Source organism: Mytilus californianus, unplaced genomic scaffold (assembly GCF_021869535.1).
Source record: "Mytilus californianus isolate M0D057914Y unplaced genomic scaffold, xbMytCali1.0.p SCAF_2, whole genome shotgun sequence".
In the NCBI taxonomy this organism is placed as follows: domain Eukaryota; kingdom Metazoa; phylum Mollusca; class Bivalvia; order Mytilida; family Mytilidae; genus Mytilus; species Mytilus californianus.
In genome coordinates this window covers 116,203,945-116,220,744 of record NW_026262668.1, presented here as the reverse complement: position 1 = coordinate 116,220,744, position 16,800 = coordinate 116,203,945, and the positions used below count along the sequence as shown (strand labels likewise).

At 32.9% G+C, this 16,800-nt stretch overlaps 1 protein-coding gene across 1 annotated transcript in view; it reads right to left on the bottom strand.

Moving 5' to 3' along the window:
- The window catches only part of LOC127727774 (deleted in malignant brain tumors 1 protein-like), a 125,539-nt gene that overhangs the window by 39,734 nt on the left and 69,005 nt on the right, over nucleotides 1–16,800 (bottom strand). The window contains exons 26-30 of the mRNA XM_052234891.1: nucleotides 16,090–16,252; nucleotides 15,202–15,371; nucleotides 13,124–13,283; nucleotides 4,060–4,229; nucleotides 904–1,057 (exon numbers count right to left, since the gene is read on the bottom strand). Coding sequence (XP_052090851.1) covers nucleotides 904–1,057; nucleotides 4,060–4,229; nucleotides 13,124–13,283; nucleotides 15,202–15,371; nucleotides 16,090–16,252 — 817 coding nt within the window. The remainder of the gene's footprint in view (nucleotides 1–903; nucleotides 1,058–4,059; nucleotides 4,230–13,123; nucleotides 13,284–15,201; nucleotides 15,372–16,089; nucleotides 16,253–16,800) is intronic.

The following is a 16,800-nucleotide window of genomic DNA, read 5'->3' as shown; positions in this document are numbered from 1 at the left end:
CTAAATCCCACCATAGCACAGAAATGGCAACTAGAACATTAACCTTCCTACTACCGGGTTAATCCCACCATAGCACAGATATGGCAACTAGAACATTAACCTTCCTACTACTGGGTAAATCCAGCCATAGCACAGACATGGCAGCTATAACATTAACCTTCCTACTACTGGGTAAATCCAGCCATAGCACAGACATGGCAACTATAACATTAACCTTCCTACTACTGGGTAAATACCACCATAGCACAGATATGGCAACTATAACATTAACCTTCATACTAAATCCCACCGTAGCACAGATATGGCAACTAGAACATTAACCTTCCTACTACCGGGTAAATACCACCATAGCACAGATATGGCAGCTATAATATTAACCTTCATACTAAATCCCACCATAGCACAGAAATGGCAACTAGAACATTAACCTTCCTACTACTCGGTAAATCCAGCCATAGCACAGACATGGCAGCTATAACATTAACCTTCCTACTACTGGGTAAATCCAGCCATAGCACAGACATGGCAGCTATAATATTAACCTTCCTACTACTGGGTAAATCCAGCCATAGCACAGACATGGCAGCTATAACATTAACCTTCCTACTACTGGGTAAATCCAGCCATAGCACAGATATGGCAACTATAACATTAACCTTCCTACTACTGGGTAAATCCAGCCATAGCACAGATATGGCAACTACTGTGGATTCATTATTATTAGTGGGATACCAATTTTTGTAGATTTCATTGGTACACAAATACAAATATTCAACTAATTACAAATTTTGTATAGGCTTGTATGCAGACTTTGGTAAAACCATGAAATGTAGTATCCACAAAAATGTAAAATTTTCTCCATCCACGAAAAATAAATGAATCCACAGAATAACAGCAACCTACCTACTAAATCCAGCCATAGCACAGACAATGCTGGCAGCTTTAGCATCAAACATATCATCACACACTGTACCCCATGTACTGTTCACAAGGATCTCCACTCTGCCTTTGTTTGGTGACTGATCTGGACTTACAAGTCTGATAGGATAGGTCTGTGCTGAAAAATTATAAAATAAATGTGGATAGTGTCCACATGTGGACACAGATGATGCCCCCGCTTGCATATCATATAGTTATAAAGGGACATAACTGAAGAAAGATAAAAGTGACGCTAGCCAAATTTGAACTTGATCTGAGTTTTGTGGTAATAAGCATTTTGTGTAAGTCTCATAACATTTGGTTGAGGCTTACTTAAGTAGCGAACAGAAACTAAAAATTCTATTTGTAAACTCTAGAACAGTTATGTAGTTTTATAACATTTGGTTGAGACAAACTAAAAAATTAAGCAATTTTTATGTTTATAAAGGGACATAACTCAAGAATGGTAAAAGTGTCGCCACCAAATTTCTTACTTAATCTGTATTATGTAGTAATAAGCATTGTGTATAAGTTTCATAACATTTGGTTGAGGCAAACTAAAGTTAGAAAACGGAAACAAAATATTTGTACTTGATCTTAGTTTTGTGGTAATGAATATTGTGTATAGGTTTCATAATGTTTGGTTGGGGCAAACTTAAGTTACAGAATGGAAACTAAAAAATTCGCAATCTTTCGATTTATAAAGAGGCATAACTCAATAATGGTTAAAGTAACACTACCCAAATTCAACTTGATCTGTGTTTAATCAGTGGAAGTCAAAATTAAACATTGCATTGTAGTTGATTCAACTATAATCATGGACAAAGGAAGATAACTCCACTTTTAAAAATTACTTGATATTTAGAAGAAAATAATATATTTGCAATTTTTCTATTTATAAAGGGCATAACTCTAGAATGGTTAAAGTGATGCCACCAAAATTCAAACTTGATCTGTGTTTTGTGGTAATAAGCATTGTGTATAAGTTTCATAACATTTGGTTGAGGCAAACTTAAGTTAGAGAACGGAAACTAAAAATTTTGCAATTTTTCCATTTATAAAGGGGCATGACTCTAGAACGGCTAAAGTGACACCACCAAAATTCAAACTCGATCTGTGTTTTGTGGTAATAAGCATTGTGTATAAGTTTCATTACATTTGGTTGAGGCAAACTAAAGTTAGAGAACGGAAACTAAAAATTTTGCAATTTTTCCATTTATAAAGGGGCATAACTCTAGAACAGTTAAAGTGACACCGTCAAAATTCAAACTCGATCTGTGTTTTGTGGTAATAAGCATTGTGTATAAGTTTGATAACATTTGGTTGAGGCAAACTCAAGTTAGAGAACGGAAACCAATTTTGGGACATACGTACGTACGTACAGACGGACAAGGGTAAAACTTAATGCCCCCACCGCTATGGCGGGAAACTTAATGCCCCCACCGCTATGGCGGGAGCATAAAAAATATAATTTTTATCCCAGATGTAATAACAAATTTTTTAGTCGTTTAGAAATTATATCTGAGGGAGCAACACATGAAGCCTGAGAACATAACATATAGCTATAGTGAAGCTGGAATGTCTTATCAAGGCAATTCAAAATATATATGGTTTGAGGGTTGTTATCTGAAGAGTTTTTATATAAACCTATTTAACAATTTACAATTAAAAAGGTTGGACATGACCCTCAGGGATTAAACCTATGGTGCATTGAAAAGGCCTTTAAGTTATTCAGAATATATAAGGTTTAGAAGTAGCCATTTGAAGAGTTTTTGATATAATAACAAATCATAATATAAGAGGATTGGGCATGACCACAAGTGGTGTGGATCTGAACAGTCAGCAAAATATTTCAAGAATAAGAATTTGAAGTAGTCTGAACATACCCCGGGGCATATGCTGCACTAAAAATATCCTATCATGGCAAATAAGAATCTTAATATAGCTAAAATGTGGTAAAACCATTTGGAGCATTGAAAAAGTCATGGCCGGCAAGATTATATTATATGGTTTAAGGAAAATATAATATTTTCAAAAACTAGAGGCTGTACGTGTTGCTCACTCGGATCTATGTGCATCGTCAACTATGGCCATTCTCAAACATTGTAGACTAGAAGATAATTCATGACTAAAATTCTTTTTATTGCTGATGAGTGTTTGTTGTTCACATTTTCTCTCTACTATAGTTTTTGCCAAATATGCCAAAAAATGGACAAACAAAATTCATCATTTAAAGTCAATAACTCCTATAAGGAAAAGACTGACAATTTCAGCTATGTGAATTATTTCTGGATCTTGTCGGCAGATCATTTTTGCTGTTTGGTGTTTCCCTTTCGCTACTAAATTGTTGCCCAAAACACAAAAATGGGTTAAAATCATCATTTAAGGGCAATAACTCATATTAGGAGTTGGCAAACAATTTCAGCCATGTTGACTTATTGATCTTGTCTTGCTAATCATTTTTGCTGTTTAAAGTTACTTTATATCTATTATAGTTCTCAAGATCATATGCAAAAACATTGGTTAAAATAGTCATTGAAAGTCAATAACTCCTATAAGGAGTTGACTGACAAAATTTGGTCAAGCTACTTTATTTGTAGATCTTGTCTTGCTGATCACATTTACTAGTGAAAGTTTCTCCCTATTTTTCATACTTCTTAAGAAAATAGGCAACAACGAACAAAATTGGTAAAAATCATCATGTAATGGCAGTTACATCTATAAGGAGAAGATTTTTGTAAAAATTTACAAACAACAATGGATGATAACGAGAGACAACAGCATACCTGCCAAGTTTTCAAAATCTCCATGGGGGATTTCAAGAGCGAAATGACTTAATGCTTCTCTTATATTGTCATAAGACTTTCTAATCTACTACTATATTGTTTGAATGAGTATGCACGTGCTTAAATCCCCTTTTAACTCATTTGAATGCCTGTTTTCAGGTGTTAAATTTGTATAATAACCAATTTCAAAATTCAGGTCAACACCTCTCATGGGGGAAATCCCCCATAAAGCATGAAGGTTGGCAGGTCTGCAACAGATGATTGACGCCAAGTGATAGAAAGAGCTCACATTAGTATTTTGGGAGAGGTGAGCTAAAAAATGAATTACTTGTTTTTATATAATATATATACAAACTTCTACAGATAACACCAAGGTCCTCGTCACGACCACAATTGCTCTGTCCCCAAGGTCGAGCAGCACACCCATCTAATGATGACTCGTTTCCACTACATTTCACATCATCGAGCCATATCTTTCCTCTTCCTGCTCCAAAGTATGCCCTGGACTTCACTGCAACTGTTGGTCTAAAATTCACAATAATTGATACTGAATATCAATTACACAATATTCCACATAAATAGCTTAAACATATTTGACTGTTCATAATCAATACAAAAGGTGGATTTTTACAACTTGTGTCATGGATGGATATCATAACCTATATCCTTTGTTTTTCTTTTCTATCAAAGTCTTCTCCTGAAGTAATGTCTTCTCTGTCAATTCAAACTCAATGATTCTTATGTCATCTTAACCTAAATAAAGCTCTGTTTCACTAGTACTATCTGAAACTCTTTTTTACTGATTTAAAATTGGTTTAATGGTTAAATGATATGTCCATTTTAGGAAAATTATATTAGTCATAACTGTGAACTGTATATATATTTAATACATTATATTGAGGGATTTATCATCTTTATGTTCAAAAGGTAATGAGTTAATAACAATAGTCACCCCAATACAGTCCACCACCATAGCTTTTCTGATTAAATAAGCATTGGATAATAATAATATGAAGCTCTGTCTAAGTACTATTACATACTGTAAATTCAGAATTAATTGTGTGTAATTATAGATGCAATGGTTAAAAAAAAATACAAAATGTTAATGTGATTTTAGGAATGGTGCATTCTTCTAGTAGATAATGATTTCATTATTTAAAATTCCAGTTTAACTGATGGGCTACTCATTTTGCCCTTTTTTCCACATTATTAATAACATCACAAATATTTCTGAATTTACATTTATATAGGGCATTCAGATAATATTTCTGGATTTTTCTGTAAAACAAATTTTGTTTGTTTGTAATAACCTGGAAAGTTTATAAAATACCAAACAACAAGTTATTTTGTTGATTTACATGGTAATTAAATTTGAAAGTATATAATTCATTCATATTTAACCCTGATGTTTCAGCTACTGACATGAATTTAAAAATTTGAGACAAAAGAATTATGACATATATCAAATGAGAGTATAAACTGCTGAAAATCCAGAAATTGTTAATTACCCAAAATTAAGGACTAAAAATACATGCACTATGACAATAAGGGCAAAACAAAGAAAACGTTTATAAAACAAATTCTAAAAAAAAAACAGAAGGTGACACTAAAAAATGTCTTGCCTACTGCAAAACATGTATATAAATCATCTTAAAGGGTAATGCATTCTGGATCCAAGGTCAAGGTTAAATGACACCTGTAAGATGTACATCTTATAATGAATTAATTCACTTACAAATTATTGTTTATCTATCATGTATAATTTCTGATTCCAGATCAAATCTAGAAACTTAAAAATAATCTCAAATTTGATAAAATTATATCAAGGCCAAGGTCATAGATGGAAATATTCTCTCCACATCAAGTCTTGTTGGAATTCTTAATGAAAAAGAGACCATATCCAGGCAGTTTAACCTGACTATTGGAGCATTGAAATGAATTCAAAGCCATCTGATAGGACATATACTCTTTTTATAGACTTAGAAGACCCACATCTCCTTTTATTCACATTAAAAAGGACATCAATGTCAGATGACCTCATTTAAGATGGACATAATCTGCTAAAAAATCAAAATTTCATATACTGCGGATTCATTTATTTTGATGGGTACAAGTTTTCATGGATTGAGGAAACTTACATTTTCAAGGATATTTGATTTTGTGGTTTTGCCCAAGTCTGAATTAGGTCTGGGTCAAAAATAAAAATATTAAGGTATCTGAAATAGTTAATGATGACACTGGTGGAAAAACAATACCCAAGTCTTGCCTTTTGCAACATAATTACAGGGGAAATAATAAATCTATCAGAGTCACGTCCAATTCATTAGAACAGTTGCTGAAATTTGTATCCAAAAATAATGAACTCTCAGTTAAAAATATCAAAGCATTCTAATAATTTATTTGGTTAAACAAGTAATGTAAAATGAGGTGATATATGAAGATGACATATATGGAACTGTGAAGACTGGATATGACACTGAACACTAGCTACAACTGTACAGACACATGTAAGCAATATAACATAATAATGGAGGATATCTTACTCAAAATAATTTCTGCAAATAAAATGCAAGAATTGTGATGATTTAAACAAAAAATTATTACTGACAAAGTAATATCTGTTCATAATTGTAGAATAACCATACCTAACAAATGTATAACTCATATAAAGCCTTTTTCTCTATGGTAGATTTACTGACTGCAGGTGTGATGAGATGATCAAAGCTGTAAATATTCTCCTTGACAACATTTATGTACGCTTCGGCAATAAAGTTTATCGACAGGTTGTAGGTATTCCTATGGGCACCAATTGTGCCCCTTATATAGCAGACTTGTTCATGTACTGTTATGAATCGCAGTTTATGGCCAAACTCAGTAAAGATCCATCTAAATTCCATTTTATTGATAAATTCAACAACACTTACCACTATCTTGATGATATTTTATCGTTAAATAATCAAGAATTCTCTAAATATCATGCTGAAATTCACCCCAAGGAACTTATTTTTAATAAATCAAATAATAACAGCAATAACTGTCCTTTCCTAGATTTAGATATTTCAGTTTTACACAAGTAACTCTGCACAAAACAATTCCTTTTTTGGATGATGATGTTCCTTTGGCGCAGTCTTACAGTGCTTATATATCCCAACTCGTTCCCTATACCTGTGTCTGTAGTGACGTTTTGGATTTCAATGAGCGTAATCAATGTATTACTGGTAAATTATAAAGTCAGGAATTTTGTTACCACAAAATACTAATAAATTGTTTCGCTGAGCACAGCTGGATACGACCGCAGAGGTCCAACCTTGAACAGTTGGGGCAAAAATGGACACAATATTCACGCTTGGTACAGGTCTGAATTTGGATTGTAATTAAATATTTGACACATAATAGGTTTTTGACACAGAATAACTGTAGTAAAAGAACTTAGAATTGGATATATGATTTGAATTTATATTAAATTTTTTGCTTTTGTGCAATACACTATGCTGTTGCAAATTGACATCCCCCCCCCCCCCCCCCCCCCCCCAAAAAAAAATATTTTACCACCCCCTTTTTTTGAAAAAAAAAATTTGAAAAAATTTTCTTTTTAATTTCTGAAATCTGAAATGAGAAAAAATTGTCCCCCCCCCCCCTCACAATTTCTTTTTTTTACTCCCCCCCCCCCCTTTTTTCCCCCAAAAAAATTCTTTCCCTCAAGATATGGTCATAATCTGAATTCAAATTTCCAATGGAGTTTGCAACCATAATTACCCATTTAAATACATCATAAAAGTCTTAAAATAGAAAATGACATACATAATCATGGCTAAAATTAATATTCCTTACCAGCATTTTTAAACAGTAACTTCTAAAAATAAATTGACAGCTAATCACCTCAAGACAATACATTTCTTTATACATAATTTAAAAGCAGTGTAAGGGAGGTAATCCAAACATTACATCGTACTTGTTTTCAATTGTCCATTAATCAGGAAACCCTTGTTTTTCCCCCTTTTTTGCCCCTAATTCCTAAACAGTTTGAGCCATAACCCCCCCCCCCCCCACCCCCACCCCCAAAGCCAATCCTAAACATCCCTTTGTGGTATGGAAACTTGTGGTATAATTTCAGAGAGATCCATACACCGTTTATCAAAGTTTAATATTGTCTGGAAACTAGAAAAATGCTTATTTGGGCCCCTTTTTGGCCCCTAATTCATAAACTGTTAGGACTTTAACCCCCAAAATTAATCCCAACCTTCCTTTTGTGGTTACAAACCTTGTGTTTAAATTTCATACATTTATATTTACATTTACTAAAGTTACTGTCCGGAAACCAAATGTCTTCGGACGACGACGACAACGACGTGATACCAATATACGACCGCAAAATTTTTTGCGGTCATATAAAAACCTTTACTAAGTTCTTCCATAGATACAAAGTTTTGGTTTGAAAGTTTGGCTGTACCGGTACCTGTAGAAAACTTATATCAAACGGAATAGCACATACTAATTTTTCCGGTGATGTCGTTTACTGAGCTCGGAAATTTAGATACGATCTGGGTAATTTTTTGGATCCTTTAAATAAACTTATTCTAAAAGGTTACCAAATCAAAACTGTAATTAGATCTCTGAATATTGTTTTTATTGGTATAAATATTGATTTTGTTATCAATAAATCAAAACCATACTAAATATTGTTGTTATAAACATATGCACATTTAAGGTTCTACAATTTGTTGATACCTATATTTTGGCATTGCACAAGAGATGTTTTTCTCTGATTGTTAATGACGTCTTTACACTAAATCTATTAGATGTTGGATGTGTGCTGATTGATATTTTAGTCTTAGATACATGATTTTTTATTATTTTTGTTATTGGCTTTGAACTAGCTGTCAGTAATTGTGAGTAATCTCAGATCTGTACTTTGTATCTTTTTTGTTGTGAGGGATGTATAAATTCCCTGCCATGTCCTGTCTGTGTTTTTGTTATTTGTTTTTCTGTTTTGTATCCATCTGATGAGTTAAGCCCTTTTCAACTGATTTTCATAGTTAGTTTTTATGCTGTACTGTTACAACACTATCCCAGAATAGGGGAGGGTTGAGCACTCACAAACATGTTTAACCCAGTCACATTCTTTATGTGCCTTTCCCAAGTCTGGAGCCTGTAGTTCAGTGGTTGTTGTTGGTTCATGTTTGTTATATCTGTTTTTTCGTAAATTGTTTTGTTATAAATTAGGCCATTAGTTTTCTCTTTTAAATTGTTTCACATTATTCATGTCGGGGCCTTTTATAGCTGACTATATGGTATGGGTTTTTCTCACTGTTGAAGGCCTACGGTTGCCTATAATTGCTTACATTGACTTCATTTGAACTTTGGTGGATAGTGTCATTGACAATCATACCGCATCTCCTTATTTTTATATTGTCTTAGAATATAAAACTCATTTGTTCTGTAAATTTTCAGTTGAGAAAAATAACATAATTGTGCTTAAGCTAAGATGTATCTCTCAGGCAATGTTGATTTAATCCAATTTTGTTTATTCTAGCTAGGCACTTTTAGTTTTTGTGCTCTTCAACATATAAATTATGATTTTAGACAATAATATTGTTTTATGATGCTAATTGATTCTTTGAAAGTGTGATCTTGACCTTAGACCAAGTGACTCAAAAATCAATAGGAATCTTCCTCTTTATACTCTCAATATATGTGACCACATATCCAAGTATTGTTGCAATCCAATATAATACATACTGAAACCACTTTTCAATCTTCAGTCTTTTTTTAAGTACTTTGACCTTGACCATAGACATAGTGACCTCAAAATCAATACAGATCTTACTCTCATTAAATGTGACCATGTGTCCTAGTAAAATTGCAATCCCATATATAAATAAGATGTGATATGAGTGCCAATGAGACAACTCTCCATCCAAGTCACAATGTATAAAAAGGTTACAATTATAGGTCAAAGTACGGCCTTCAACACGGAGCCTTGGCTCACACCAAACAGCAAGCTATTAAGGGCCCCATATGTTTAGTATTTGATTTAGCACTAGGAAAACTCTTCTTTTCCGAAATTCTGTCTATATTTTGGTAACCTTGACCTTAAATATAGGGACCTTAAAAACGATACTGATCTACCTCTCATTATATGTGACCAGCCATGAGATTTTCAGGCTTACGGAGGTACCAGGGTCAAAATGATGTTTTTGCATTTTTATGAAGTTTACATAGATTTAAAACACCCTGGCAATTTATTTTGCTAGATTCCTCAAAATAACAGAATAATGGTCATTTTTGTTAGTTTCGATTTTATTAAAAATTTTCGATTTTTCTCAATTTTTCACATGTATGTTCATCTATTATAGATGCTATTCATATTGTTTGGGTTTTTTTTGGGGGGAGGGGGAGGGGGTTCAGGTCTCTAATTAATCAAAATGTAATTGCAGCTTTAATAACTAAATAACCGAAGAATTGTAATTCGGTCGCCATAGCAACAATGTACCAGAATCTCCAATCAAAATAATATTGACTTAAATATTTTTCTTTCCTTTGTAAGCAAAACTACATCAATGCTAAGAAAGTGAATACATTGGTATATAATAAAACCATCAAGGAGCTGTGTATTATTTGATATGCTTTCTTATGTTCATCTTTTATCTTATTGCAAACACCATGATCAATAATATTAGGGCATGTATGTGAAAGGGATGTAAGAAAACTTTCAACAACACATACATCTTGTTTATGTAGCTCTAAGACAGTCATAGATAAAAATAAATGTGGATAGTGTCCACATGTGGACACAGATGATGCCCCCGCTTGCGTATCATATAGTTATAAAGGGACTTAACTGAAGAACTGTAAAAGTGACACTACCCAAATTTGAACTTGATCTGAGTTTTGTGGTAATAAGCATTGTGTGTAAGTCTCATAACATTTGGTTGAGGCTAACTTAAGTAGAGAACAGAAACTAAAAATTCAGCAATTTTTCCATTTGTAAACATGCATAACTCTAGAACGGTTGTGTATAAGTTTTATAACATTTGGTTGAGACAAACTAAAGTTAGAGAACGGAAACAAAAAATTCAGCAATTTTTATGTTTATAAAGGGACATAACTCAAGAATGGTAAAAGTGTCGCCACCAAATTTCTTACTTAATCTGTATTATGTAGTAATAAGTATTGTGTATAAGTTTCATAACATTTGGTTGAGGCAAACTAAAGTTAGAAAACGGAAACAAAAAATTTGTACTTGATCTTAGTTTTGTGGTAATGAATATTGTGTATAGGTTTCATAATGTTTGGTTGGGGCAAACTTAAGTTACAGAATGGAAACTTAAAATTTTGCAATCTTTCGATTTATAAAGGGGCATAACTCAATAATGCTTAAAGTGACACTACCCAAATTCAACTTAATCTGTGTTTTATCAGTGGAAGTCAAAATTAAACATTGCATTGTATAAAGCATTGATTGTAGTTGATTCAACTATAATCATGGACAAAGGAAGATAACTCCAATTTTAAAAATTACTTGATATTTAAAAGAAAATAAAAATTTTGCAATTTTCCATTTATAAAGGACATAACTCTAGAACGGTTAAAGTGACGCCACCAAAATTCAAACTTGATCTGTGTTTTGTGGTAATAAGCATTGTTTATAAGTTTCATAACATTTGGTTGAGGTAAACTCAAGTTAGAGAACGGAAACCAATTTTGGGACGTACGTACAGACGGACAAGGGTAAAACTTAATGCCCCCACCGCTACGGCAGGGGCATAAAAACCTAGGAATAAACATGGGCCGCCCTGTGCCCTTTTTAAGATGCCCTGCCCTTTTTCGCAAGTCCATGCCTTTATTGTCGTATCATTTTCATGAAAATACTATAATTCTACCGGTCTTCATGATTCTGACAATTTTAAGACCCTCAGCTAATTAAAATTTACAGCAGGTGTCATAAGTTGTGATTAGATGTTTTCTAACTAACAAATGTACAGATTTCCTTAAAATATGATAAATTAAAAAAAAAAGTTGTGATTACAGGTAATCCACTTATCGCCATCAGATGGGTCACTAATCCTTTAATTTATAAACCTCATAATAGGCTATTATAATTATTTTTCCCAGTAAAATCGGTCATTCTGCATTTCAATTTCAATATTTTTCAAAAGACCACAATTTGCAGTTTGTTTATCCATAGATGTTTTTGTAGTTTCGTCAATTGAACAAAATTGTTTTCCCCCGGACAGTTCACATTTAAATTTCAAAACTTCTCAAAAGATCACTATTAGCAGCTCGTTTGACGTAGTTTTGTCACATGAACGTATTTTCATCACATTTTATATAACTTTTCTTCAAAATAATTCGACATTTTCAATTATAAATATAAAACTTTATTCAAAACGTTCAAAAATATTTTCACGAGTCAAAACAGGTGCTTTCTTTATCATGTACTGCGCATGCCTGAACGTTTTCTTATAATTTTAATAGACACTAAAACGTAAAATACGAAATCAATTAGTTTCAAATTAAACGAGAGAGACAAATATATTTCTTACTGAGCAACTTAATTTAAAAAATGATAATTTCCTGCCTTTTTGTTAAACACGAACCAATCCGTAGATGAATCAGGATTCATTCTAAATTCAATATCCTCTTGTCATTTCTCGTTTTCATTTCGTTTACAAATCGAAAGTAAACATGATGTAATCTTGATGAATTTAAAATATACAGTCATTTTAATCGTTTCAAGTTTATACAAATGAATTCCAAATATCGATTTAAACATTTTTACAGGGATAATGATTATGCAGTGAAATAGTCATTACAATTTCCTTTATGCTGTGATTTCTGGTTTTAAAAAAGAGGAACCCAACTTTTGTTGATCAGGAATGTCCCCTGAAAATAACTGAAATGAAATTGTGAACTAGATTTCCAGATCTTTGTTTTATTTAAGCATCACATCAGTCAAATCATGCAATAACTGCCTACATTTGTAGCATGCCTAAGGCCTTAAAAGATCCTGGTCCTTGAAGGACTTAGGCATATGGATAGCTAGTAATATGGTCCATTACTGTTACCCAAAATAAGGTTGATTTTCATCTCGCGTAAAAGTGACTAAAGCCCTCAAACTCCTAGCTGAAACCCCTGCTGTTTACATAATAAAAGACAATGTTTGACGTGCCCTTTTTGAATTATCAATCAGCGTGCTAAAGTGCCCTTTTCATGATTGGCTCCCTGCTCTTTTCAAATCCTAACTGGAACACTGTATACCCCCCTCCCCACTACATTATAGCGAGGGGTAAAAATGTTCCTTTTGGTGGGACTAACTTTCCAGCTGATTTTTACAGTTTTGAAAGATCTGTAAGCAATGACTTACCTATATATCAAAAAAGATTAGTCAGCCATGACTTAGCTAACTGATGACTTACCTAGTATATCCAAAGATCTGTTTACAGACAACCTGGGCTATATGGTAATTAGCTCCATCATCACACACTGTTCCCCATTGGCCATTGTGATATACCTCCACACGACCTTCATAGCGAGTACTGCCACCAACAAGTCTGACTGGTGAAGTTGCTGACCTTCCTGTGTATCAAAAACAGTAATTTGAAAACTTTGAAAAATTAAATCTATGACCTATTAGTCTGATTTCTAACATAAATCCTTGAGAGGATATCTTCAATTTCCTATACAATTATTTCTGTTGTATGAACAAGGGGTTACTAATGATACATTATCACATATTTTGTACTGATATGTACGTTTTTGCATGGCCAATAATAGCCGGAAGTCAAGGTTGGTTATCAGCCCTCGGGGCCAATATCGATATCAGCCCTTGAAATCCATATCGAGCCCCCGAGTTTAACTTCCGGTAACCTGTCAATCAAAAACTATTTGTAAACAAGTTGGCATCCGAAGCAGTTAGACGATCAGGAGAGGTTTCTCACAGATCAAATGACGATCTATGTAATACAAGAAATGAAAAATGAGAACACAATGAAAAGAAATTTAGAAATTTACGAATCTGCTGTAGTAGAAAAAATGTAAAAAATCAACAGTGGAAATCACAAAAGTTCCCGTAAAATTTGGACGTCATAAAGAATTTAGAAAATATATGACGTCACAATGAAAAAGCGATTGTTGTATGACATCGAAAGATCAAGCGGAACATATTTCCAAATCATAGTAGCGATATGGTGTATTCTTCGTCAGCATTAATTGGAAATGTAACACTTTTTAAAGTCGTTTAATATTTTCAATTCTGGGAATTAATATATTTATTGTTAATTATTTATTAAACTTTTCACAAAACTTTGTTTACTCACTGGGATACGAACTTTGTTAACTCACTGTGATACATTTTTAAATTTTTTTTCGTTAAATGTTTTTTTGAATTTTTGTTGAAAATATCAAACATAATTTGGTATATGCTATCTTTTTTCTCTTGCTTGAAAATATGTGATAAATAGATTATTACATGTCATTTTCCATATGGTCCGTGGTATCAGCCCACGACCCATATCAAGCCCTCGGGCTAAAGCCCTCTGGCTTGATATGGGAGTCTAGGGCTGATACCAGGGCCAATATGGAAAATGCCATGTAATAATCTATAAATATATGTCCTTAACATATATAATACACAGCATTCCATATCCTTTTAGGAATGATAATGAACTGAATTATTTTGTTTTCCAATTTTGCTGTTTACAGTTTCTCTCTTTGCATTTTTGTTAAGATAGTACTCCAAAAAATAGCAAGTTCATTCAAATTTTCATTAAAGGACAAAATATGTTCAATTTTTAATGATATTGGCCATGTTGGTTGATTAAGAAATAGTTCATGGGGGCTTGATATTAATTGAATTTACCAGGAGTTAACCCTTAATGCCAAATATTTACCAAAAGTGATAGCAAGTGCCAACCCTTGGTATACCAATTTTAATTCAAGCCCCCATCAATTATTTCTATTCTTATAGGACAATTACCGTAAATTTTATGGATTGAAGCACTCTAGGCCAAGGCAAAATTTTGCTGTTCTTGTAAATGACTATTATAAGTAAATTATTGTACTTTAAGGACAACAAATTCTATAAAAATGTCACTCCAGAAGGCCTGTACGAAGCTCAATTCATTTTGTAATAAAAATAAATAGGGTAAATGTCAATATTTGAACAGTTAGTTATCAGTATTTTTTGGAAGTTCATCTTTGAAGGGAATATTTAAGGTAAGGAATGCATAAGCATCCTTATGAAAATGAAATTAACTTTTCTTTATCTTAATGAAAAAATTTGTTGTATGATACAATACAATTTCTTTCTCTGATCTACCTTTCCTGGAAATAGATCCAACCTGAAGCAGATCTGATTTCATGCGCTGAACTGTAATGAAATTTGGAGGGCAGTTTAACTGGACTCGACAGTAGAGTTTTCAAGTAAATAGACCTACTCTGAAAAGTCTTTTAATTTATAAGAGTTCAAGCATTCTAAACGATGTTTGACTGTTACCTGCACAGCTGACAGACGCATCCTCACTATGTCCACAATTATTGACACCCCATCCACGACTGCCACATTGTGCAATACTGGTCTCATTACCAACACAGTTAACATTGTCTAGCCAAATCTGTCCACGCCCTGCACCATAAAATGCATTTCCTTTGGCAAGTGCTCCATAACTTCAATAAAAAAAATAGGGAGTTAGTCACTACTCCATAACTCAATCAAATCAACAGTGCGTAAGCCACTACTCCATTACTCTAATTAATAAATGTTGAGTAAGCCAATGCTCTGGTACACTGCTCCATAACTTCAATGAAGAATTACTGAGTAACTGAATCAATTCTCCATAACTTCTATAAAGAAGTAATGAGTTGATAACTGAACCATATTTTCAATAAATAATGATATTAATAAAAAGTATCTTCATTGTTTCCACAGTTTTAAAAGAACAAATTATCTAAAGTAAGAATAATTGGATTAAGGGCCATCTGCACAAATTTTATTCTTTTTTTTTATATTATTGTCAGTTATGCTTTTTGTAAATGCAATGCAGATTTGAAATACCATAATAGTTTCCAAGATTTACTTGTGTTTGATTCTGGTCATAAAAATATTGGTTTTGCTAGAAGACTGCATTTATTGATGATGCTTCAAATATGGCTGATAAAACTTATAATTCTTTTTGAAATAGGCTTTTGCTATTGGGGATGAGTATCCATCAGCAGCTTTCTACCGATGTTGTTAATGCTATAAGTTTTGTTTAAAGCTCATTTCCTTCCTAAATTCTCAAACAAGTTTAGAAATTGATATGTGTGTAATAAACAGCTGTATTGTATTCAACATTTAGATGGGAAGCAAGCTTTATATCCTTTCTTTCATAAAGCATTTTCTTACCTTGGTTTTCCTAGCATCCTACAGATAACCTGAGCCTCTCTTTGGTCCCAATAATCATCACAGATTGTTCCCCATGTGTTGTTGTAGAAAACCTCAACACGACCTTCATTATCACTCCTACCTCCAACTAATCGTACATTCAAATTAGTTGTCACCTGACCTCCTATTAAAGGTTTTAAAAAAAAAATATTTCTTATATTTAAACCCATTTTTTGGAAACATCAATTTCAAAACAAACAAAAAATCAACAAAGCAAACAATGGTTTTCAAACAAAACTGTTGTGTTCCTAACTTCAAAATGAATATTAAACTAGAGGATCTAAAGAGTCTGTGTCACCCACCTAGGTCTATGTGCATTGAACAAATGGACTCTCCTACACTAAAGACTAGTATATAATTCATAACTAGAGGCTGTAAAGAGCCTATGTCGCTCACTTAAGTTTATGTGCAATGAACACAATGGACTCTATTTTTCTATCTATCTATAATAGTTTTTCAGATATTAGACAAAAATGAAAAAAAATTGATAAAAATCTTCATTTAAGGGCAATAACTCCAATAAGGAGTCGTCTGACGATTTTCACTATGTGGACTTATTTGTAGAAAATAATTTTTCTCTCTATCTATTACAATTTTTCAAATATTTGGCAAACATAAAAAAAATCAGTAAAATTCGTCATTTAAGGTCAATTACTCCTATAAGAAATTGTC